Here is a 26,593-nt window from a genome sequence, read left to right on the forward strand (position 1 = left end):
TAGCAGCTGGAGTTTGTTTTGTGGAATAATACTTCTCCTTCAAGAAACTTTTGCATTGACGGAGGATCGCATTGTTGCACTAATGTTGGAATGTGGTATGTATAATTATACATTTTGTCTATTGTATAAAAATGTCAAATGTTAATATGAGTGGGTTATCTTTCTCCACATGGAATGTGAATGGGTTTGGGCACCCCATAAAAAGAAGGAAGGTTATTTCTTTTCTTAAGTATAAAAAATGTGATATAGTGTTTCTTCAAGAAACGCATCTTTCCTCACAGTAAACTTTGAAATTGGGAAGATATGGGGTGGGCATGTTTTCTTTAGTGCTGGCTCAAGTAAGAGTAGGAGAGTCATTACATTGATAAGTAAGCATCTACAATTCAAATCTCTCAAACAGATTAAAGATCAATTAGGTGGAATCATTACTGCTTTATCATAAATTCAGTGGCAAAGGTTGGTTTTGGCTAATATTTATGCACCTAACGGTGGTGATCAGGTCTTTTTTATTGATCTGGAAGAGATGTTGCAAGCCGCTGGCACCACTTATGATATAATATTGGGAGGAGACTTAGACTCAGTCCTTGATCATAGGGAAGCAATAATGTGTAAGCCCCCTAGAGCAACATTGACACTTCACAGGATGTGTAAAAATCTTGGTCTTACAGATATTTGCCGACCTTTGAACCCATCTGGAAGGGACTATAATTATTTTTCATCAGTCCATAAAATTCATTCTAGAATAGATTTTTTACACACATATATATATATATATATATATATATATATATATATATATATATGTAAACACTATATGAGTGTTGAGATCCTTTCAAAGTTTGGTTCAATTTTTGGGATTCCCAGACCTCAGATCTATAAGTATTTACAGCTGCACCACCTGCTCTGTACTCTTTTTGGGAGTAGTTTACACCTAGATTCGTTCATTCACTTTTCTGTGCATTTGGGAGATGGCATGATACACAGGCGAGGAAACACCTGGATAGTGATGAAAACATTTTTAACATTTTAATTATATAACATTTTCCTCAAAATGAACATTTGTATTTTGAAGAGTGACTTGATCCAGCCGAGGATACAATTTCAGATGAGTAAGTCATTTAGTTTTACTTACATTAGTTGACATGCTCTTTTATATAAACATGTACATATTTTACTAGTGGAACTGTTTCCAGACTTGCCAGCCAGGATTCAGAGTATTGAAATTTGAAATATGTCCTAATAGGCAAGTTTTAGTTACATTTAAATGCTGTTTCTGCTAAAGCAGGTATTTAATTTGTATGCTGTATGATATAAATACGATATGTAATATGATATAAAAAATAATTGAATGTTTAGATTATGTTTTAACTAGTGTTTATGCTGCCTCATCATAAACGAAGCTTGTGCTTGCAAATATGTGTTCAGGTGTAAATGTGTCAAATGTGATGTAAATATGCCCATATTAGAAAATCACCATCTTATAATGATTTCTGAAGTATCATATGACACTGAAGACTGCAGTAATGATGCTGAAATTTCAGCTTTGATCACAAATTGCATTTTACAAAATATTCAAATAGAAAACTGTTTACAATATCACTATTTTTACTGTATTTTGGATCAAATAAATGCAGTCTTGGTGAGCAGAATGGACTTCTTCTAAAACTTTTAAACGGTAGTGTAGGTCTAAAAATTTTAAGTGGAGTCTTTATGTACAGAAAATGTTTAGTCAGATTACTTCTTTTAACTTAAAACTTGATTTTTATCATTAAGTATCCTCACATTCATTCTCTTTCTGTCACATTCCTCATTGATAGGCCCAGGGGAGGGTCTTTGTCTCTTCAGGTGTGAATTACAATCAATATTCGTGATAATTCACGCCTCCTCACATATGACCTTTCTAACACTAAAAGTGTCTTACAAAAGTTAAATTACTATATTGTTTTGTATGAATGAGTGATCAGGCTTTGCCTTTCTTTATTTAATTGATGAATCAATAAAAGTTATTTGCAAAAAAAAGATACATTACATTAAAAAGAATCTGAACTCCAAAATGGACAAAAAAATGAAAGTCTGAAAGTAGTCCGTATTACTTGTGCACTATTGTATATTTAAAGTCTTTTGAAGCATTACACATTGTGTGAGGAACAAACTGTAATTGAAGTGTTTTATTTTCATTGCAAATTTTCCCCTACGCCTCAGCTTTTAAATCTCATTCACGTTCAACATGCCGAATTTCACTGGCTCTGCATACAGTATCTTGTAACTGAACGTCATGCACCACATTTGAATATAATGAGATTTGCATTTTTACTTTTATGATCACTATACACTTTGACTGTATGGAAGCTAACCATTAAAACATCTCATTTTGTGTTCCACTTAAGAAAGAACAGCACAAGTAAAAGACAGAATTTTCATTTTTGGGTGAACTATTCCTTTAAACGATATCACATTAATTTAAAAAAGGACATTGGAATATGGCATTACCTAAGTTAAGTCCTTTCTACCGTGCAGCCCCGCATCAATCACCTGTGCACATCAAAAAGTCAGACTCATTGTTCCCACTGATGTAGGGGCGATGAAAATGATGAGGCAAAATAGGCAATCAGATTTTTTTCTTTTCTTTTTTTTGATGGCTGTCTTCAAGTGCTCTAGGGGGAGACTAACTTTCACCCAATTTGAAAACTCCTGGTATACGCTAGATACCAGTTTGCTAGATACAGAGTCCAGCTACTGATTGATTTTTTTTGCCATTCAATCAAAGAAAGCAAAAATTATATTGACCATTCCTTTTTCAAAATGGTAAAAGCCTATTTCAGCTTTGCGGCCCTCTTACTATTAAGAAAATGATCTGAATGAGCTGAATAGATAAATCAATGGAGACCAATGATTGGTATATTACAGCACCAGACTAATGAAGATCTTTTCAGACATACTCAGAGCTACATGCAAATGAGAGTTTGAACTCTTTGGTCCAGGTTCAGTGAGGCTCTCTATGGACCGGATCTCCAGTGGGAGCGAGGCCAAGACAAACGCAGCCTACCCGAGACCAGGAGCAGCCCTCTATTGATTCTGTTTCAGTAAGCGCTGGTAACCAGCTGAATGGATGGACCCAGGGGAGAGTGGCGAGAGGATGGGAGGGAGCCTAACAATATTGATGGCACAGATACATTTTCATAGTAGAGCATTGTTCGGAAATTGTAGCGTTCTTGTGAGAATCCAAAAGAGCTAAAAGTGAGATTCGAACATATTCTGCTTCTCAATGGAATCCTTGGTTAATGTTCTTTAGCATAACAATATAAATAGTACGTTTATAACCCATTAAGGTCTAAAATAAACTTTATGCAAATACACATAAGCAGATGGGAATGATTGGCCATCGCATTGCAGACTAAGCCTAACGTGTTCTTGCATTACAGTGACAGTAACAAAGCTCAATACTTAAGGGGCCAATAGAGTTATAATCAAAATCTGGGTCATTAAACTTGGTGTGTTATAATTCAGGTAAGTTGCTATAAATATATTGGCTTTACTTTAATTGCTCAGCATAATTCTCTTTAAACTGCTTCTCCGCCATGACAGTAGTTGTAAAGTTCACACTAACGTCCGCTATGGCACCACTTGTGGCAATGTTGATGGCACTTGTGGCAATGCAACACATACTTGTTTTGACCGCCCTCATTTAATTTCAAACCCATATGATTTTCTTCAAGCTCCAAAAAGGACAAAAAAGCATTATAAAAGTAGTCCATACAACCTTTGTGCTATCTATAAGCAAAAGATTCAACATTTTTGTTATTCTCTGAAACTTTTCTTTATGGTTGAAAATCATGTCAAAACTCCATTGTGCATGCACATATTCAAACTTACCAATACAATATTTGACGTCAACAACATTTCATTTTTTGGGTATATCTCTACTATTAACTTATTAAGTTTGTTAGCTGTCACCTTAATTTAAATTTATTTGGAGGCTTTGCTAAAAAAAAATGGATTGTGCCATGGAAGAGCATACAATAATGACATCTACAATGTAAATCGCACATTGACCTTTAAACCTTGGTTACTTTGTTTGAGATTAACCATATCTATAATCTAAATTATATATACTCAGGAAAAACTTCTTGGTATTGGTATGGGGTGCGTGACACAGTAACCACTCTGGAAGAGTCTGAGGCCCTGAAAGATCCATTAGGCTATTATGAAACTCAGGACGAGGGGAATTTTTCCATTCTTCCCTCTCCATGACCCAGAGAAAAGCCAGAAGCTGCCCAACTTCTGCCAATTGCTTCTTATAAAAGCACTTTCAGGCACATTAAAAAGCTGGAATGAATGATAACCAAGTAATAAAATAAGCCCTTTGACAGTCACACTGCCTTCTGACGAGGGTAGCCGTTTACTACTATGTTAAAAAAAAAAATTGGATAATGAGTTTTGGAGTCAGTCTGCTGCAGTGAACAGAGTTTGGAGTTGGGACAACAATGGGCTACTGCTGCTCATCTTCAATTTCAGTAAATACTTTGGACATTCGAGGAATTGCAGAGTCAGTAGAGGACAAGGAGTTCAAATAATGATTTGGCCTAACTGTCTGTTGCTGTTTTAAAGGTTTGGCCATTTACATTCCCTCCTTTTCTCTCACTATGACACTCTCTGCATCTTTTTCTCAAGCTCATTAATCATGTGACCCATACACCAGCCATGCCTGGTTTGTTTCTTCCCAAACCATCAGCTCCAAACTCAAGTTAAGTCATTGCACATTGTCTACACGTGGTACTGTAAAACAGCTGTAATTTGCAGTGGCTGAGAAAGCCAAGGGTTTCAGGGACAATCAAATCTTGAGAGGCTCTTACACCAGGAGTCTCTTTCAGTCTTTTGTAATTACATTATTTCTGCAACTGATAGAAGCAATCTCCAGACTGTTGGTCATAGTAACTGATTGCTTTACCTGAAAGCCTATTCTCTACTTGGACTAAAAAACAGTAACAGTCACTCAAACTGAACAGATCAATTTTCAAAGTGCCACAGAAAGACAGACTCAGAATTAAGTTTGAAACCAGTAAGTAAAGTTCTCTGTGAGCAGACAATGGTCTTGCTGTAGCAATCTTTGGTATTATTCATCTTAATAATTTAATAACTACACTTTAATACAGTGAATACTCACAAAAATACATAAATGGGTTAATTTTCTTCCAAAAGTAGGATGCAAGTTATTTGGTGGCGCAAAGAAATGGTCAAACAATATGCATTACATTCAAGCATTTGGCTGCAGTGTTTGGAAAGCATGACTAGAAGCAAAGTTCAGAACATTGGAAAAGTCAACATGTTCTGCCTCGGCTGTACAAGGCCAAAAGATTCACTAGCATTAAAAAGTTTGCACAAAGTTTGAACATTTACAGCATTAGTGAGGTTTATCTGAGAAACCAAAGGAAAAAAAAAACTACACTCTATCTCCACTCCTTCTCGTCCTTGCATTGTTGCTGATAACCTCGACATTGTAATAGATCCTGGTCCATTAGCACATCTTTAAAGCCAGAAACTTGTCAGGCCTATCTCATGGAGATTCCAAATCAATCTGGGTTCTATCCTCCCAGAGATCCAGATGGGGTTCTGGCCATCCAAACATTAGGTAAAGTGGCAAAATGACATCTCCAGGTGGAGCCAAAACCAGTAGAATTACGTGGAAATTTACAAATACTAAAGGAGTTGTCCTTAATGAAAAAATTACCTTAGAACAGCATATATTTTCAGGGAAGTAAATGCTGGATTCGTGCTGGTCTAGCTGGTGAACCAACATAACATACATTACAAACAACATTTCTTTTAACCTCATGTGACCCTACATCCTCATGTGTGGATTGTGTGTTTTAGACAATATACAATTTTATTTAAACAGAATGATCTCAGTTTAGGACACTCTGGGTTGTCATTAAAAACTTTTGACGTGCCAAGTCATGTCAGATCTCATGTCAGAGTTTGTCGTTGGTAGAAACACCAACCAACAATTTCAACCGATATTTCAATTTGAAACTGAATCGATTTATTGCGAAACATCATATTGTTAAACACAATGACCACCAACGTCGACTATAGGTCTATTTAAATGTAGAAATACTATATTCACTGTGCATTACCACATCGAGGGCCCTATTTTAAGAGTGCTAGCGTTAAGCGCAGTGCTGTGCAATAAGTCATAAGCACAAAGTCAGTTGGCATGAAATTGTGGTATTTTCGTGCAAGCATGCACTAAGTCTAGGTGCAAGTAGGTCTGGCGAAATTGCGCAAATGGGCTGGATAAAGTGCAATTTAAGTGCACCAGTGATATTAACAAAGACAGCACATTCATAAGAAGTTGGTAGTATAAATGGACTGTAAGCAATGAATTAGAATTGAAATTTACATTCTTTTGTGCATTAACTGCATCATTGATGATTGTCAGGCATATTTCTATGACAGTGACACGCTCCTTTTATAAGCATGGAAAATGTGATTGTCAAGAGAATTTGGATGTACGCTCTGTTAAATTACAGAGAATGTAAGTATTATTAATAATTTCCATCAACCAACACACAAATCATGGCTAGTATTAACAATGATTGTATCGGCACGCAATTCACTTCTACATGACGATATTGATAAATTAAATACATTTATTGAAACATGATAAAAATAAACCAAAATATTTCTAAATTGAAATTACACTTCAAACTAAATGAATATATAATCAAAATAACGAAGTGGTAAAAAATCATAGCCTACCAATTCCAAACAATTTGCTCTCTCCAACTTCTTCCACCGCCCCATTTTGCAGTAACTTAAAAATCACTCTACAACAACAGGTGTAAAAATACATTTAGACTTACAAATTAGACTATAACTACAAATGTAAATTTAAACAGAATAATAGTAATTGAAAAATAAGCCATGATCTATAGAAAGTTTACAACAAATCTCGTACTTTTTCTTTTTTCATATAACACTCCCACCCGCGCCCACTTGCACTTTGCACTGCCACTAAAATTGCGATTACAATTAGTGCTCTCACAAAAATTGGATAAGACGTTGCGAACGGTCATTGTGTGTAACACTGTGCTTTCACACTAATGAAAATAGAGCTCTGAAAATGAATGGGTTCATCTAAAAGCTGAAAAATAGAGTTAGGGTGAAAATAAAGAGCATTTTGAACTGTTCTTAGACCAGTGCAGATAGACAGCACACTGAAGGTAAAGTCATTCACTAAATAGGGAAGAAGGGTGCATCCTATTGATTTCTTATGCAGCTAAGTGCATTCACCCATAAAATCAGGCTGCAGATTATGTTTGGACCACTCAACATGGTTGGCAGACATGGGACAATGATAATCATACATACCATGGTTTTTTTACCATGGTTGGCAGTGATTGGATGATGCTGGCCATTACATTGAATCAGAATAAATAATGCTAATTTCTGATTGGTAAAATGTTTCAACACTGGGTATCACTTGTTTGTTTGACTGTGCAAAAAGAGAACATTGAGATTTTGTTGCCAAACTAGAAAAAAATATTGTTACATAAAAGTCAAATCAATTCAAATAAATTTTATTAGTATAAGTATAATACGTTTTTTTATTTGTGCTTTTCCCATTACACAAAAAAATAACATTCTATAGCTTCCCCATATGAGGACATACAATTTTAGGAAAAGTATTTGCTCTTCAATCGTTTTTTTTTTGTTTGTTTTTTTTGCATGATTATTATGGGCTACTATTTACAAATCGAAAAGGGAAATGGAAAATGCACACAGCAGTCGTGCTCGGGTCTCAGGAGGCTAAAGAGAAAATAAGGCATTGACTTAATGGTTTCATACTTGCACTCTTCCTTTAACACTCGAAAGACTTAAGAAGACATGATGACGTTTCGTTTTTTTTTTTGGTGCATTCTGGGGATTTTTAGGGAGCTAACATTTCAGTGCACTGGAGCAATTTTGAGACTGAGACAGCCCTAGAAATGTCTGACTCTCTGATCAGAGCTCTGACTACTGAACTAGGCATCTGATTGAAACGCACCCTAAGACTCTGCATTAACATCTCATTTTGTGTTCCATAGAAGAAAGTCAAACAGGTTTGAACAACACAAAGGTAAGAAAAGATTGAGATAATTTTAATTTTTGTGTAAACTACCCTTTTAAACAGTTAAGAAGCCTGCTGGGGATTTCTAGCATAATAGCATACCATGATGGTGACCAAACCAAAACAAAACAAAACTGTTCTGTTGAGCACGTTTGAAAGTTGAGTTTTCCAAAGGATAAAAACAGAGATAACGGACATCAATAAAGGCTTTATCTTTGTCCGTGTTTGCGAATACTTGAAAACATTCAATGTATGTCTAGGCAACTATGCGTGTTTGTGTTTTTTGTATTCACAAGCTTTCACCAGTAAATACCACGTGGTGACCCAATTAGTGTGTCTGTGTGTGTGTCTCAGGAACTCACCACTCTCGCTCTTCTCAATCACATCCACCGTTTCTCCAGATTTCAGGCTGATTTCCGAGTTCTCCTGTCTTTCGTAGTTGGCTACCACCACGTACTGCTCCAGCACCATGGGCTCACTACTGTCCAGTCCTGCCAGGGATGGGAAGAAACAAGCTGTCAGCCACCGTCCCGCTATCCCTGCACCTCCCCCGACAACCCTGCCCTGCCAGCGACCTCCGCTGTGACCTCTGTATGTCGCCATCCACTTCCGAATCCAATGCACTCCACAACCTAGTGCAACTCAAACTCCATCTGACCGTGCAAGGTCCACAACGATTGGCCATTTAGATGAACCTTAGCCCTCACTGTAGCCAGGAGTACACGTGCATTTGAAGGGGGGAAATGACTGCCAATAAAATGCAAGTAGATGTAAACTTCCTTCAGGGAGTCGATAGCTCGGTGGTGTCGTGGCAACGCCGGGTCTCCATAATACAGTGAAGATTTTTGGGAAGAAATAGGGAGGAATGTTAGAGGAGGGGAAAGAGGCAGACAGAGAGCTGCTTACGGTAGGGGCCGTGACTCTGGAGTGGAGGAATAGAACGTTTTTCTTGAACAGATGAGCGAAAAAAGCCCTCCCTCTCTCTCTCTCCTCCCATCTGGGTGAAATGGGGGGAGAAAAAACGCCAATCAGGGCAGAGTGTTTTCCAAGCCTTAAATAGAAACATATGAGTGGGCCGAGTAAAGACAGATCAGATGATCGAGAGAGAGAAGCTGTGTTTATGTGAAACATAAGAGAACAATTCAAACTGGGGCTAAGCCACTCTTTTTGTCTTTATCCTCTTCTCTTTTTGTCTCTTTTTCCCCCTGACAATTTCTTTAACCTGTTCTTCTCCATCCATGACTTCATTTGTTCAGTGGATCTTAAGGAGATGTCTTTTTACATTATCATTATGTGCACATTTGGACTGTAAAAAGTGAAACTTTGCAGTTATTACCATAAGAACTTGCAAAACCCCCCGGTCAAGTGTCTTTAAGTACTATGTACTAAAAATAAAATACATAAAATACATGTTGTTCTGCAAAATCCTCACAAGATTCACATTTGCTGCTATTGAGTTTGAAGTGCAGGTAGGTTTAGGAGTAGGGATAGGGGTAGGGTTAGGAGTTAGGGTTAGGGTTAGGTTAAAGGGTAAGGGTTGGGTCAGGTTTAGGCTTACTGTAACATTGTAACTACAAATGTTATTAAATGCAGGTACTTTAAAAGTAAGTATAACACAACATACATCTGCCTTATGCATTCCATGACTTCCTGCTTATAGTTAAACTTCTTTCAAGGGACTATACAGAACTATGGTACAGTGTAGTGTAAGAAGATAAAAGACAATCATTAGTTCAAAGTTTATTGACAACAGTTCCAATTCATATTTTTAAAGTTGGATTTAATTAGTTAAGGCTACTAAAACATTTTTGCACTGATCAAGTCTTGGCACTGACAGCCTATGTTGCCATTACACATTACATTGTGTCTTTATTAATAGCTGTGCATCTATTACTTTTAAATCAGAATTACTGGGAAATCCTTTGACTCAAGATGTTTAGTATTGTTGATGCTGGGGAGAGGAGCGATCAGGTGTTCCGTGTCTTGTAATTTTCACCATCAGGATGGAACAGGCTAATTAGAGCAGATTCATGCTTAATGAATAAGTAGTGCTAACTTGACAGCATATTGCTCAACCGAATGCTTACGGCTGTGCTAAAGTGAACTATGAAGTATATTTCTGAAATTTGCACTGTATGTGCCAATGGTGCAAAGATTTCATTACATTCTGATGGAATAAACAGGCTAAAGGGAAGGAAAAAAATCACAACACGCACACACATAACTGAAGCAAATGCCGTGTATTTTAGCAGGGTTTCCCAACCAGAGCTTTACTAACCCCTAGGGATTCATGATGAATGCAGGGGGTTTGTGAGATTTTTATAGAAATGCCAATGTCAAAATAAATTATAAAAACTGATAACATTTCAATTATACATTATACAAATCATAAACTTGAAGCTATACTAAAAAAAAAAAAAAACATTTTTAAAGGTAAATTACAACTCATAAATTATTAATGATTACATTTAAATAAATATTTTTTAATTTTATTAATAAAATAATAAAAACATTATTTAATAAAATAATATATTACAAATTAAATAAAAAAATTGAATTATTAAAACAAAAATAAAAACCAATTAAATTTAAATACAGTATTACATTTAAATAAAAATTACATAAAAACATATATTTAATACATTTCACATTTATTTAAAAAATATAAAATGTTATATATTTTATTAAAAATTATACTTTTAAATATTAAATATTAGAATAAATGGTCATTTCAAAATGACTATATAAGCTGCTCTAATTATTTCTAAATAACATGTGAAGATGTTGTTTAATTATATTTACTCATAGGTAAGAGTTAAGGGATACTTCAAGTATTTAATTTAAATCATAGAGGTTTGACTGACAAAAAAGTTTGGGAACCCCTACATTATAGAATCAATATATTTTTCTATATTTTACCAAACATTAACCAATTATGGTGTGTGCGAACATGGTGAAAACATGCTCAGAAAGGGCCCTTGCTCTGTAAGTGTCAGAATTGATTTCCAAAAACTGAGCACATTCTTTACTGAAATGTTTATACAACGTCTGAAAAACTTCCCAGGAGAGGGCTGAGAGGAGACCACGAGGTCTCATGCCATATTTTTTGTCCTCGGTTTTCACACTGTGTCCCAACCTCTAAACTGATAACCTTGCAAAACTACAACTATTTCCACTTTCAGCATAAACTTCATTCATGTAAACCAGTTATTTGACTTATTTGAAAAATCTAAGTTCTAATTAGAACCAATTACAAACCAATAAGGGTTTTAAGGCCTGATACCATTAACAAACCCTTTTAAGTTTCATAAAGAACATTTTAACAGTGATGGGAGAGGACGACTGCATGCCGAATTTTCCAACAATTTGGAGAGTTCATCTAGTGAGTTAAGCAAGATTTTTTTCTTTAGCATTCATTTCAGCTTTAATTATCTTTAAGAATGTGTGTGTGTGTGTGTGTGTGTGTGTGTGTGTGTGTGTGTGTGTGTGTGTGTGTGTGTGTGAGCATGTATTTATCACTTTGTGGGTACCAAATGTCCCCATAAGGATAGTAAAACCCGAAATCTTTGACCTTGTGGGGACATTTTGTCGGTCCCCATGAGGAAAACAGCTTATAAATCATACTAAATTATGTTTTTTGAAAATGTAAAAATGCAGAAAGTTTTCTGTGAGGGTTAGGTTTAGGGGTAGGGTTAGGTTTAGGGGATAGACTATAAAGTTTGTACAGTATAAAAACCATTATGTCTATGGAAAGTCCCCATAAAACATGGAAACACAACATGTGTGTGTGTGTGTGTGTGTGTGTGTGTGTGTGTGTGTGTGTGTGTGTGTGTGTGTGTGTGTGTGTGTGTTTTAATCCTGAGGGAGAGATCACCCAAAATGAAAATTCTCTCATCATTTACTTTCCCTCATGCCATCCCAAATGTGTTTGACTTTCTATTTTCTGCTCTATATCTCAGCTCACAGCATATAAGTAATCCATACGATTCCTGTGGTTTAATCCATGTCTTCTGAAGAAATATGATGATAAATAGTTCTTTATTTACTATAAAATCTCCTCCCTGCCCAGTAAGTGGTGATATGCGAATGTGAATTGCTAAAAACAAAAAGAGGAATAGGAAAGTGAAGATTTAAAATAATACAAAAAAAATTGACTTAAATGTGTATTTGTTTCCCACCCACACTTATATCTCTTCTGCAGACATGGATTTAACCACTGGAGTCATATGGACCATATGACATGGATTACTTGTATGCTGTCTTTATATGCTTTTTAGGCCTTCAAAGTTCTGGCCACCATTCACTAGCATTGAATGGACCTACAGAGCTGAGATATTCTTTTAAAAATCTTCACTGTGTTCTGCAGAAGAAAGTCATACACATCTGGGATGGAATGAGGGTGAATAAATCATGAGAGAATTGTCATTTTTGGGCAAAGGCATTTTAAATTGTTGTTGTCATAATTACAATTACAATTAAGGTTATAAAATGCAACATTTGCTAATTATAAAGATCACGTCTTTAAATTCTTTAGAAGAACCGAGAAACCAATACACTAATTGGGAGAACAATAATAAGTTGTTAAAAAATATTTATTTTGAAGAATGTGGAGTGTAGGGAACACCATGATATTCAAGGATCTCTCGTCTTGCTGGTCTAAGAACAGTGTATTCAACCCAACTAGTAACTAGTAACAAACGTTAAAAAATGAGGATGATATGCTTTAATTCCAAGTATGCACTCAATTCTTATTTTTTCAAAATCTTGTGTTTAATAGTGTACAGAGGCAAGAGATTAAGGTAGGTATTTTGATCTAGCAAAAAGTGGGAAAATAGGATAAATGACCACATAGAAGAGTAGCAAGAGGAGTATATCTACCTGAGGCCTCAGTCTTGGTTGGACTTTCCTGAAGGCCATACATCCAAACTGAAGGCAGCAGAATATAAAGGGAGAAAAAAGGAACAGAAAGTTGAGAACAGAGTGGAAAAGACATTACAATTAGCTTTGCATGTTTGCATCTCCACTGCAAATCCAAGTCAAGTTCATTTCTAATCAGTCATTGAGACCCATGCATACTGTTTATAGTCCTATAAAGAGGGGATGTTTTATGCAAAGTATCCAGACATTTGTTGATGGTTTTCGTGAGATTCAAGCTGTAATTCATTCACTGTAATTCACAACACATCTCTGCAGCTCCCTTAATTGGATTTGCCAAACACCCCATACTGGCTAAATGGCAGATAGTGCAGAGCGCATACAGCTTAATAGAGTTATTAAGCAAGGCACCATCTGGTTACAATACTCATAAAACATCACATGGTGCTAAAAAAAACTATGCAACTGTTTGTGGGTGTGTGTGTGTGTGTGTGTGTGTTCGTACTCTGACAAATCTTTAGCTTGGAAAGCCAATATGTCTGAATTTAAGGGGAGTTTCTTAATATCTCCTCTGTTATCACACACAAACCATCATAAGGAAATTAAATGTCAGGCCTCACTTTCGGTAAACAACTTGAGACAGCACTGGCGTGAGCTCTGCTGATGGGAAGAATTACTTTTATTACTGTTTACTTTTTTGTGTGTTTTTTGCTTTAAACACGTAAATAGACATCCCACAAAAGCATGTGCATACGTGTCGCCAAAAATTAGGTATGACTTAAATGTGAAGTGTGTCATTTCTCAAAATGGCTCAAATAATTTTCAGATCTGTTTTCAAACATTTTTCCCTGTATTCCGTTGAACGGACAAACAGGTTGCGCCAACGTTGCTATGTCAGGCTAGTCCAGATGCTCAATAAATAAATAAATAAACAGGAGCAATGTTTTGAATCACTTTTTGGTAATAATGTTAGGATAGAAGAAAGTGCTCTAAAGGAATCGTTCATCCAAAAATGTTAATTCTCTCATCATTTACTCACCCTCATTATATCCCAGATGTGCATGACTTTCTTTCTTTTGCTGAACACAAATTAAGATTTTTTAGAAGAATGGCTCACCTCTGTAGGACCATACAAAGCAAGAACTTGGTGGCCAGAACTTTGAAGCTCCAAAAAGCATATAAAGGCAGCATAAAAGTAATCCATAAGACTTCAATGGTTAAATCCATGTCTTCAGAAGTGATATGATAGGTGTGATTGTGAAACAGGTCAATATTTAAGTCCTTTCCTACTATAAATCATCTTTCACACAGCCCTCCTGAACGTTCATGAGAGATCTTCTTCTGTTTTTCTGCAGATTCGCATTCTTTGTGTGAATCACCACCTAGTGGGCTGTTGTGCAAATATGATTTATTTATTCTTGGTGATATGTGATGATAGTGATATGCACAAAGAATGCAAATTGGACCTACTGAGCTGAGATATTTTCTAAAAATCTTCACTGTGTTCTGCAGAAGAAATCAAGTTAAACACATATGGGATGGCATGAGGGTGAGTAAATGATGATATCATTTTCATTTTTGGTTGAACTATCCCTTTAACATTGATGAAATGACACACTTCAGCTTTATGCTCCAAGAATTCAAGCTGATTTCGGTTCTCACTTTTGCATTTTTTACCTTCAACGTCACAGGAGGAACCTCACCCAAATATCCCTCCATCCTTCCACTCATTACTGAAATGTCTTCCATGCTACATTCCATATGATTGCATGTTAAACACTTACACAACAAATGAAAATGTAGAATTTGATCAGAGCAGCTGTTACCCTTTCATGCCCTTCAAGGATTGGTCCCCACCCAAGCCCTGATCTCAACATTTCTACAACTTTGAAGAATGTCACCCACTTTACAGGCAAACACAGCTTCACACAGCTGGTGAATCAGTCACAAAAATGTCAAGCAAATGTCACGTTCGTCAGCCCCTTTTAGCTTGAAAAGATTACAAACGATTTTCAAAGCAGCCGTTTGAAGTTATCATATTTTCTGCATCTATACACTGATATAAAAAATGAAATGACAATTTATCCAGCAAATGGGGATTTTTAGTCACTGATAATACAAAAAGTGAATTAATTTGCATCTACGTAAAAACGCATGTACGACCAACAATATTCCCCTAAATGTTGTCCCAACTAGCCTAACGGAGCTGTCTGAACAATTTCATTTTGAACCATTTAGCTGATTTGCATATTTGCTGTCTGCTGACTTTATTTATGGTGTTATTGTTGTTTTTGGTTGCCACTGTTAGTTAATGTATGGTGAGGTTTAGAGCATGTCTTTTAATTTGATTGGTTGTTATAAAGGTTTTTTGTTAAGTGTTGGGGTCTATTTTGTGTCTGTATCAAACAATTCTAAGTACTGTCTTGCCTTGCAAGACAAACCTTTCTTCAGAAGCAAAAATTGCTGTTGTCTCCAAGTAAAAGTTATTTAAATCCATATTGCGTATTGATAGGTGGCTGAACAAGATATTATTAGTTCTCTCAACAACAATGTTTGCATTTAGCAAGCAAACAAATTCAAATGTTACTGAGGACAATTCATGTTTTTAAGATTTTGGAACATTTTAAAACAAAGGAATGTGAATTCTGCACAATTCTAAATCACTAGATCATCTAGATCACTAATTAAATGTAACAAAGATTTGGTCATTTGAAAAATAGCATTTCAATAGTGGTCTCAAACATCTGGATCCCACTGTATGAAGTAAATCAATGTAGCATGACTGTTTTTAGAATTAATGTATGATATATATATATATATATATATATATATATATATATATATATATATATATATATATTGGTCTTGAGGTTCCTGTTAGAAAAACTAGTCTTCATGAAGTTTGACCTAAAAGTTCCTTGGAGGTCTCATGATTAAAAAATGTTTCACACACCCATACAGAGGTCTGTCCTATAGTGCAGTTCTTCTCATCTGATAGATATTAACTTTCCACCTCCTCTGACCTTACTTTTACCCAGACACACAGAAATACTCACTGTTATGAGCATTTATTCAATCTTTAACACTCCCACCCATGAAAAATACACACACACACACTAGTGATTAAACTCAGGTCACTGACGTTAGCACCAAGTGAACGTCTGTTTTTGTTTCTCTCACTGTAATTTATGTCTCTTTCTTGACCCTAAACGGTCATCTTCCCTCTCTTACAGGAAGCACATCTCTTTCTCACTTTTGTGTTGAATGAACATAATTTATTGCACATATCCTATTGTATTTTCATACAAGATTCTGAAAAAAAAAAATATTAAAAACAACCATGATGCTAGGCTGATGTTGCAAAAGAAAGTTTGAATTTCTTTCTTATGCAGAACACAGAGGGAGATGTTTTGATGAAGATAGCCCTCCGTCTCCTCAATGTAATGGCAGTTGATAGTGCCTCACAAGCTTAAAAAAGAACCCCAAAAATATCCTAAAATAGTCCATGTGATGTGTGCATCATATTACAAGAAAAAAGTATTAGGCAGTGGGGTAAGAATAAAAAAAAAAATTCTGCATTTGCAAACTGTTTTTTCTTTTGTTTTGTTTTTTCCCTTCTTTAAAGAGATAGTTCACCCAAAATAAAATTCTCTCATAATTTACTCACCCTCATGCCATCCCAGAGGTAAATGACTTTTTTTCTGCTGCAGATCACAAATTAAGATTTTTAGAAGAATATGTCAGCTCTGTAGGTCTATAAAATGCAAGTGAACGGTGGATTAATGAATGAAGGAATAAATCAATATTTAAAACTTTTTTCCTAAAAATTCACAAGAACTGCCTCTCACGTGACGTTAGCACATTGTTAAGTTCACACATCAGAACTGATGCAAGAAAAAAATACAGAAGCACATTGTTGTTTACAACAGAGGGGCATAAATAATCATACATAGAAGCCTCATTCGGCTGAATTGGATACGTCAATTGAACGGTCAACAAGGAGAATTGGTTTGAATTGGTTTGAATGCAAGTAAATTAGAAGATGTCTCAGATTGAGCTCCTTGCTCAGACCACAGCATAACCTGCGTTTAGGTGTAAACATTATTGAGGTCTACAGGAACAGCTGCTAATAAGGGATCTACATATGAATATCTATGAAGGGGAGGCTTTCGAGCTTATGTCACAAGAGAGTGGTTTCAGATTGAACTCTACCATCATCAACGAGCTGGCCAGAAGCAAACAGTTTTAAACAATTATCTATTCCTTAAAGACAAGTCATCCACTGGAGTCATACGGATTACTTTTATGATGGCTATATGTGGTTTTTGGAGCTTAAAAAAATTGGCACCCATTCACTTGCATTTTAAGGACCTACAGAGCTGAAATATTCTTCAAAACATTTTCATTTGTGTTCTCAAGAAGAAAGAAAGTTATACACATCTCAGATGGCATGAGGTTGAGTACACGATAAGGGTATTTACATTTTTGGGTGAACAATCTCTTTCCCAGCACTTCCCATAAGGTAAACACAGTGCACAGTAGCTCTCTAATCAATGTTAAACTACAATCATTAAACATCATACCATTAAACCACACAGACCTATTTAAACTCATTATTTAATACACAAACATACATTGTCCATTTATACACAAACACATGGCCATTGCTCTAAAACTAATCTCTCCTCCCCTAAAACTTCCATCTGTTCAGCATTCCCCTCTGTCTCTGTTTGCCTCTCCACTCCTCCATAGAGCCCACAGAGACATGTGTAAACAGGATTAGCTAGTCCGGCATCACACATAACTCACTCTGCCACGTAAACCAGGGCCTGTCTGACTGACCCCATTCCAAGAGAACCCCACAATCTCCCCCTCCGTTCTTCCCCCTCTCCACATCTGGCTCTCACACGAGGATGAGATGATGTGGTGTCACTGATGGGAGATAAAAAAGACAAGCACCAAAAAAAAGGGTGTCTAATCCCAGCAATGGAAGCAGGGCCAGGGGTTTTTCAATGAATTCATGGCCCCCACACATTTGGAAATGCTAATCTAAACTATTGCTTTTCAAGTATTGATGCCAAATGCGTGCTTAGGCTGTAATGATGTGTGCCATGAGACAAACTATGATAGAGACTAACAATCTAAAGAAGGGTTTCAATGTAGGGTTAGGTAAACAAGAGGGAGATCACAAGCTGGCATGCACTGCTTTGTGGTTGCAGGAAGAGAGGGGCCTTGTTTCCCTCTGAGGAGGCCCATAACAGTATATTATTACACTATAATCACACGCATAGTGCATAATTCAATAGCATTAGGCTATAGCTGTGGAGCTCTACATAAACAAACTGCACCACCTCAAATGAACTCTTCACAAGTCGGTTTTGTGAACCTTCAGGTGACGTTTCAAAATGCTCAGATGATCTTAAATTTTTTTGTTACACCTTTAACTCACAACAATATTTGCACTTGGAAATGCAGGAAATCACGTCACAGCAATTAGTACATATACTGCTTAGAATTACTTCAGCTAAGTCAGCTTTTTTGTGTAAGTTCTGTTAAATTTAGGATTTTGTTGATGCTTTTCGCCGGATTTAGTTGATGCTTTTCATCAGATTTCGTGGATGCTTTTTGTTGGATTTCATTGATGCTTTTTGTCAGATTTCAATTATACTTTTCATTGGATTTTGTGGATGTTTTTTGTCAGATTTCTTTGATGCTTTTTGCCAGATTTCATTGATGCATTTCATCTGATTTTGTTGATGTTTTTGAGGGATTTGATTCATGCATTTCATCAGATTTTCTTGATGTTTTTAATCAGATTTTGAGGATGCTTTTTGCCCAATTTCGTTGATGCTATTTGTCAGATTTTGTTGATGCTTTTTGCTGGATTTCAATAAAGTTTTTTGTAGTAATTCTTTTAACTTTTCACTGATTCGCTTTTCACATGATTTTGATGATGCTTTTGCTTTTTGTAGGTTCCCTTTAGATTTTGGTCACTTACATACTATATTCACTTCAGAAGGCCCTGACGCAGACGCTTATGGGAGAAACTCCTTTTCTCCGATTTCTGAACTCCTATTGGATCACGCCAACTCAGGAAGTGAACAGGTGGTAGCAGCCCACATATGTCCCACAAGTCAAACTGGCCTGAGATCCCACCCACTGCTCTCGTCTAAGCCATGCCAGCTTACTTCAACAGTAGCGGGATGCACCTATAATACATCTGGGTAAGCTGGTGCCGCCTTGCACACAATGGCAGTGTTCGAGGTCTACCAGTCCAAAATTGGTAAAAAGATTTATGAATCTGGTCCCGAACCGACCATGTTCAAAGAACTTCGTGTCACGACCGATTTGGTGCTATGAGCAACAAAGGCCACCGCCGGAGCGATTAGGCGCTCCATGGGAAATCTGGTCATCCTAAACTGTCACCTTTGGCTGATGCTGACCGACATGCGAGATGGGGACATGTTTGAGCTGACTGTTCACCCAAAAAAGGCTTTCCACAGCCACTGCACCAAGGGCCCCACCCATCAGGAAAACCTTCCTCTGATCAGCCTCAGCGTTCCTGATGGCTTCAGCCACGTGAAGAGGAGTCTCATTGTTCACCACGGGGAAGCCACGCCACCAAGCGAACTCGTACAGAATCCCTGGTCTCTCCTCCCACCGTTCCTATTCAGGAGATAGTTTACAATTGCTTATCTGTGCCAATAAACTGTATAAAAAATTTGCTCTCGGCCTGCCTTACCGGCAGTGCAAAAAGAGAAAAATACACAAACATTCACGAAAAGAGCTATGTTCCTCTTCACTCACCCACACACATCCCACAAACCGTCAGCCCCATCCCTGGGCCGGGCACCATGTTAGGCTCACCAGTAATCTCGCTATCCCCTCTGTCCGAGCAAATAAAAGTGAGAGAATCCCTTCCCGGCATATCAAATTGGGTGTTAACGACACTAAATCACGGTTACACACTTCAGTTTGCGAGACGACTGCCACGCTTCAATGGCATGATGCCGTCCAGAATGTCATCTCAAAACGCTCACATTCTGCATGCAAAAATTGACAGCCTACTAGCAGTACATGCAATAGTAACTGTCGAGCTCAGTGAACGTCAAAAGGGCCTTTATAGTTGCTATTTTCTTGTCCCAAAGAACGAATGCTGGCTGCATTCAATTCTGGACTTAAGGCTTCTGAATCGCTCACTGTCAAAGCGGCGTTCAAAATGTTGACACGAAAGCACACATCCATCAGAATGTCTGGTTTGTCTCAATACATCTGAAAGATGCCAATTTTTATATCCCGATCGTTCCTCATCATAGATGCTTCTTGTGGTTCGCATTCGATGAGACGGCATATAATTTCACAGTCCTGCTGTTCGGCCTGTTCCTCACTCTGCGCACATTCAGGAAATGTGTGGATGCAGCTTTAGCACCTCTGAAAGCATACTGGCTCATTTTAGCACAGTAAGAGAGTGTGGCGCACTCGCACAGGTGCAGGCTGCTTGCACATTTGAATATACTTGGCCTTACGGATCAATGTGAGGAAGAGCTCATCAATTCCCAGTCAGGAAACATCCTTCCTGGGGTTGTGTTTGAACTCTGTAACAATGTGCGCTTCGCTCTCGGCTTAGAAAATGCACTCGATATGCAGCACGGCAGCGAGTTTCAAATTGGGCAGGCCTCTGCCTCTCAAATGCTTTCAGAACTCTTCGGGCTTATGGCAGCTGCAGCGGTGGTCACTCCCCTTGGTCTGATGCACATGAGACCTCTGCAATGCTGGCTCAACCGCCAAGTTCCTAAACGGGCATGGCGCTACGTGCACCATAAAATTCTAGTTACCAACCACTGTCTAGCTGCGATAGCACTATGGACAGCTCCGGGGTTTTACCAGCCTGGGGTCACCTTATGTCAGGTTTCCAGACGCAAAGTAGTTACTACAGATGTGTCCAACACGGGCTGGTGCGCATTATGCGATAGCCGCCAGGCATTTCCAGAAATAGTGGAGCTCCTTTACGCGCATCCGTGGGAAATCCCACTAAGTCGGGACTTTCTTTCTCAGGCTCGCGGCTCGATTTGGCATCCGTGGCCAGAGTTATGGAAACTACATGTGTGGCTGATAAGCGGGTCACGTCTGATGATGAAGATCTCTCACAGGCAATAAATAATAACATTTTGCATGCTACAGCCCGGCTTCTTAGAGACGGCTCTATGCCTACAAATGGAATGTGTTTGTGAAATGGTGCAAAATGCAAAGTGACGATCCCGTTAATTGCCCTATTTCTGTAATTTTGGAATTTTTACTGGAGCACTTAGACACAGGTCTTACTCCGGTCTACGCTAAAATGTAGCTGCTTTCCGGGTACTATTATGCAGCTGTAGAGGGGAATGCCAGTATGTAGACACTGTTTTGTGGTCTGCTTTCTAAGAGGCGCGAGGTGACTGAATCCTCCCGACCAGCTACAATCCCTACATGGGATCTGGCCTTGGTGCTGAATGCGCTGACTAAAGCCCCCTTTAAACTGATTGAGACTATCGATCTGCATTCTCTTTCCTTTAAAACAGCTCTCTTACTCGCCCTGGCATTCGTAAAGAGGTGATCTGCAGGCATTCTCAAAGCACAGCTCCTGCTTGGAATTTGGTCCAAGCGAATCTAGAGACACGCTGATACCAAATATTTTTATATTTTTATAATTTATAGTTATAATTTTAAGTCGCAGGTAGTCACTTTACAAGCCTTTTACCCCCCTCCCTTCCGGTCGGAAGAGCAACACTCCCTCCATACGCTCTGTCCAGTCAGAGCGCTACACACCAATGTGTCCCACACGAGCCAATTCAGACAAACAAACCAGCTTTTTGTCTGTTTTGGAGGTTACTCGAAAGGCATGCCAGTCTCAAAGCAGAGACTGTCACATTGGATTGTTGACACTATAACACTGCTGTACAAATCTCAGTGAACCCAATGCCCTATTGTCATTAAGTTCCACTCAACAAGAGGTATCTCGAGTAGAAATCTGCCTGGTGGCAGGTTGGACTTCGCCCAGCACGTTGCACGATTTTACAACCTCGGCGTGCATTCGGGGGCTTCACAGATATTGTCTGTGCAGCAGCATTAATTCACATTGTGTTCGAAGGTCCACTTTGAGAACTTGATAAATTTACTTCGCTCCCGGTCCACACATGCCTGTGCAACAATGCAATACCAGGCCCTTTAAGTGCCATCATACTTCACTTATAATACCTAATTACACTACATGCAGTATATCTTATGTCTCGGCTGTGCTTTAGACATTCGAATGTAAAGCGGTGCCACACTTGGACCATACCGCTTGAATATATATTTACTGTGTTTCCTACACTAATACATTAATATACTTGTGTCTCGGTCACGCCTTAGACCCTCATTCTCTGGTTAAAAGACAGATCTGCGCTGTGTTTCCCTTAGTGGAACTAAGCTGTGGTCCACTTGAAGCCCTTTTAAAGGCAAAGTATCCCACTACTGAGCGATGCGAATGTGCTAGTTACCTCGGCCCCTAAAAAAGATCAGGGCGAGGTTGATTTTTTATATGCTTCCTATAAGCTAAGCGTTGCATCTGTATGACACAATCTCATGTTCTGCACCTTCTATACACTCGGGGTAGTTACAACGAGATTCACTCTTGAGTGTTATGCGTTACGTGTCCTTTGTCCAGTACGGCGACATGGTCGTACATGTTACCATAAGCATAAGTGATGCAATGTAAGTGATCAAAATCAAAATGGAACTTCTTCGGTTATGATTGTAACCTCGGCTCCCTGAGATGTAGAGAACGAGACATCGCATAGCTAGCCGTGCTACCGGACGTCACTATCAGGCGTCTCAGCCGCTGCTTTCAGTCGATAAATTCTGACTGATGGGGTTAAGCCGCCCGCTTATACAGAAAGCTGTGTGCCACGCGCTCAATGCATTGACTGAGCGGGCACAAACGAAAAGTAATGCTTTTTGCTTATGTGATACGTTTTTGTAGGATTTTGATGGTGCTTTTCATTTGATGTTTTCGTTTGTTGTAGGATATCAGTGATGCTTTTCACTAACTCCTTTTTGCATGATTTTGTTTATTTGAAGATTTTGATTATGCTTTTCAATGATGCATTTTCAGTTATTATAATATTCCAATTATTCTTTGCAATACGTTTTTTGCTTTTCGTAGAATTTGAATACTTTTTTGCTGATACGTTGTATTTCATAAAAACTATTTGTTGATAGGCGAACTAGGCAGTGTCCTAGGGTTCCACCAGCTAGGGGGGTGCCAATGCAGATGCCAATGTCAAGGTCGCTGCACAAGCTGACACCCCATCCTGCCCCAACTCTGTAAGTATACCAAAAGTTGCATCACTCTTTAAGACCTTAAAGAGCTCAGTTTGGTTTATAAGCCCCGTTTCCACAGGGAGAGACCATCTTGACAAGCAGATGGGTTTAAGAAACTTAAGCCCCAAACAGGGATCAGTTTTGCCTGATTCTGGCAGAAGACTGTGTTCTCAGAACTGCACTTATATCAGCCTGAAGACGGGAACCACCTGTTCAAAAGTTCAATACCTAGAGATTTAGGTCAAGTGCACCAAATCAGACAACAGCCTGATCCAGTCTTCAGGGCTTTCTAATCTACGCCTAATGATAGGAAGTTACAGAAAAGCAGTTTCTAACCAATTTACTAATATGCCATTTAGCATACGTTTTTTATCCAAAGTAACTAACCACTTATTATGGAGACAATCACCCTAGAAACAATCCTCTTGTTAAGCGCCTTGCTTGAGGCCGCAATACATCCCCATACATTTAATGGATTGCACGCAGGCGAGGGAGACGAGCTGGCGCGCTGGTTAAACTCCGTCAGCGCGGCGTTCGCACAGCGCTGCCGAGCATTCATCTCGCAAATCTCCGCTCTCTTCCCAACAAAACGGACGAACTACATCTCCTCACACATACTAATAAGGACTTTTCAAACTCTGCTGCACTGTGCTTCACTGAAACCTGGCTGAGTGAAGCCATTCCGGACAGCGCATTACATCTGCCGGGCTTCCAGCTGTTCAGAGCGGATCGCATCGCAGAGTTAACGGGGAAAACGAGAGGCGGTGGAACATGCTTTTACATCAACGAAAGTTGGTGTACAGATGTAACAACACTAAAGAGGATGTGTTGTCCTAATCTGGAAGCGCTCTTTATTAACTGTAAGCCGTTCTACTCGCCGCGGGAGTTTTCTCTGTTTATTCTGGTGAGTGTTTACATTCCTCCTAACGCGTCTGGGAACTTAGCGCTGCAACAGCTGGCTGATCAAATCTCAGACACAGAACAACAATACCTGGACTCAGTCATTATTATTCTTGGGGACTTTAACAAAACAAATCTCACACGCGAACTGCCCAAATACAGACAGCACATTGCATGCCCCACCAGAGACAGAAATATATTGGATCACTGCTATACAACATTAAAGGATGCATATCGCTCTGTCCCACGTGCAGCTTTGGGTCTCTCTGATCACTGTCTGGTTCATCTTCTCCCGAACTATAAAATTAAAATCAACAAAGCCAGTTGTAAGGACTATAAGGAGATGGACTATTGAAGCAGAGCTGGAACTACAAGCCTGCTTTGACTGCACTGATTGGAGTGTTTTTGAAGCTGCAGCTACAGACCTGGACGAGCTCACAGATACTGTTACATCATACATCAGTTTCTGTGAGGATATGTGCATCCCTACTAGGACATTTTTGTCATTCAACAATGATAAACCATGGTTCACAGGGAAACTCAGACAGCTTCGTCATGCCAAAGAGGAGGCTTACAGGGGTGGGGATAGAGTCTTGTATAATCAGGCCAGGAACACACTGAATAAGGAAATCAGAGTGGCTAAAAGAAGCTACTCTGAGAAGCTGAAAAGCAAGTTTTCAGCTAACGACCCTGCATCAGTGTGGAGTGGACTGAAACAACTTACTAATTACAGGACTCCTACCCCCAACCCTGTGGCGGACCAACGACTGGCTGACGACCTGAATGTGTTTTACTGCAGATTTGAAAGGCCCGATTTCACACCCCACATGCACTCGGACCTTCATTTCACACAACCATTAACACCTCCTGCAACCCCCTCCTCCCCCTCCTGCTACACTACCTGCACTCAAGATCTGTGAGGACGATGTGTGCCGTGTCTTTCGGAAGCAAAGGACAAGGAAGGCTCCAGGACCAGATGGCATCTCACCAGCTTGCCTTCGTTCCTGTGCTAACCAACTGGCCCCCATCTTCACTCAGATCTTCAATAGATCACTGGAGCAGTGTGAAGTCCCATGCTGCTTCAAACGCTCAGTTATTATCTCCATCCCTAAGAAACCTAAAATCACAGGACTTAATGACTACAGACCTGTCGCCCTGACATCTGTGGTCATGAAGTAATTTGAGAGACTGGTGTTGGCCCACCTGAAGGACATCACTGGACCCTTTCTGGACCCCCTTCAATTTGCTTATCGAGCAAACAGGTCTGTGGATGATGCAGTCAACATGGGTTTGCATCATATCCTGCAACATCTGGACAGACCGGGGACATACGTAAGGATCCTTTTTGTGGACTTCAGCTTGGCTTTCAACACAATCATACCAGATATACTCCGGACTAAGTTAAACCAACTCCCTGTTCCCACCTCTACCTGTCAGTGGATTACCAGCTTTCTGACGGACAGGCAGCAGCTTGTGAGGCAGGGAAAATTCACTTCCACCACCTGTACCATCAGCGCTGATGCCCCCAGGGATGTGTGCTCTCCCCACTTCTCTTCTCCCTGTACACCAATGACTGCACCACCAAGGACTCCTCTGGCAGGCTTCTGAAGTTTGCAGAAGACACCACTGTCATCGGTCTCATCCGAGATGATGACGAGTCTGCATATAGAAAGGAGGTTGAACGGCTGGCTTTCTGGTGCAGTCAAAACAACCTGGAGCTGAACACGCTCAAAACAGTGGAGATGATTGTGGACTTTAGGAGGAACACCCCAACATTGTCACCCCTCACCATTCTAAACAGCACTGTGGCAGCAGTGGAGTCATTCAGGTTCCTGGGCACTACCATCTCACAGGACCTGAAGTGGGAGATACACATCGACTCCATTGTGAAAAAGGCCCAGCAGAGGTTGTACTTCCTTCGCCAGCTGAGGAAGTTCAACCTGCCACCAGTGCTGCTGATACAGTTCTATTCAGCAGTCATTGAGTCTGTCCTCTGCACTTCAATAACTGTCTGGTTTGGTGCAGCAATGAAATCGGACATCAGAAGACTACAAAGGACAGTTCGGTCTGCTGAGAGGATTATTGGTTGCCCCCTGACCCCCTTCAAGAACTATACACTTCCAGAGTGAGGAAAAAGGCTGGTAAAATCACTCTGGACCCCACTCACCCTGCCCACTACCTTTTTGAACTGTTGCCTTCTGGCCGGCGCTTCAGAGCTCTGAACACCAGAACCGTCAGACACAGGAACAGTTTTTTCCCTCAGGCCATCCATCTAATGAACAATTAAATTGCCCCATTGAGAAATAATTATGTGCAATACACAGTTTAATTTTAATTTATATTATCCAACATATCCACTTCTGCCAT

At 39.0% G+C, this 26,593-nt stretch overlaps 1 protein-coding gene across 4 annotated transcripts in view; it reads right to left on the reverse strand.

Moving 5' to 3' along the window:
* Window positions 1–26,593, reverse strand: part of LOC127651547 (SH3 and PX domain-containing protein 2A-like) — a 143,547-nt gene that overhangs the window by 35,838 nt on the left and 81,116 nt on the right. For 2 of the 4 annotated variants that reach the window (XM_052137435.1, XM_052137437.1), the window contains one exon: window positions 8,473–8,601. The exons of 1 other annotated variant lie outside the window; for it this stretch is intronic. In XM_052137435.1, the coding sequence (XP_051993395.1) occupies window positions 8,473–8,601 (129 nt within the window). Of the gene's footprint in view, window positions 1–8,472; window positions 8,602–12,988; window positions 13,037–26,593 lie in introns of all 4 variants that reach the window. One more of the 4 variants, XM_052137434.1, reaches the window with a different exon arrangement.

Source organism: Xyrauchen texanus, chromosome 11, assembly GCF_025860055.1.
Source record: "Xyrauchen texanus isolate HMW12.3.18 chromosome 11, RBS_HiC_50CHRs, whole genome shotgun sequence".
Classification (NCBI taxonomy): Eukaryota; Metazoa; Chordata; class Actinopteri; order Cypriniformes; family Catostomidae; genus Xyrauchen; species Xyrauchen texanus.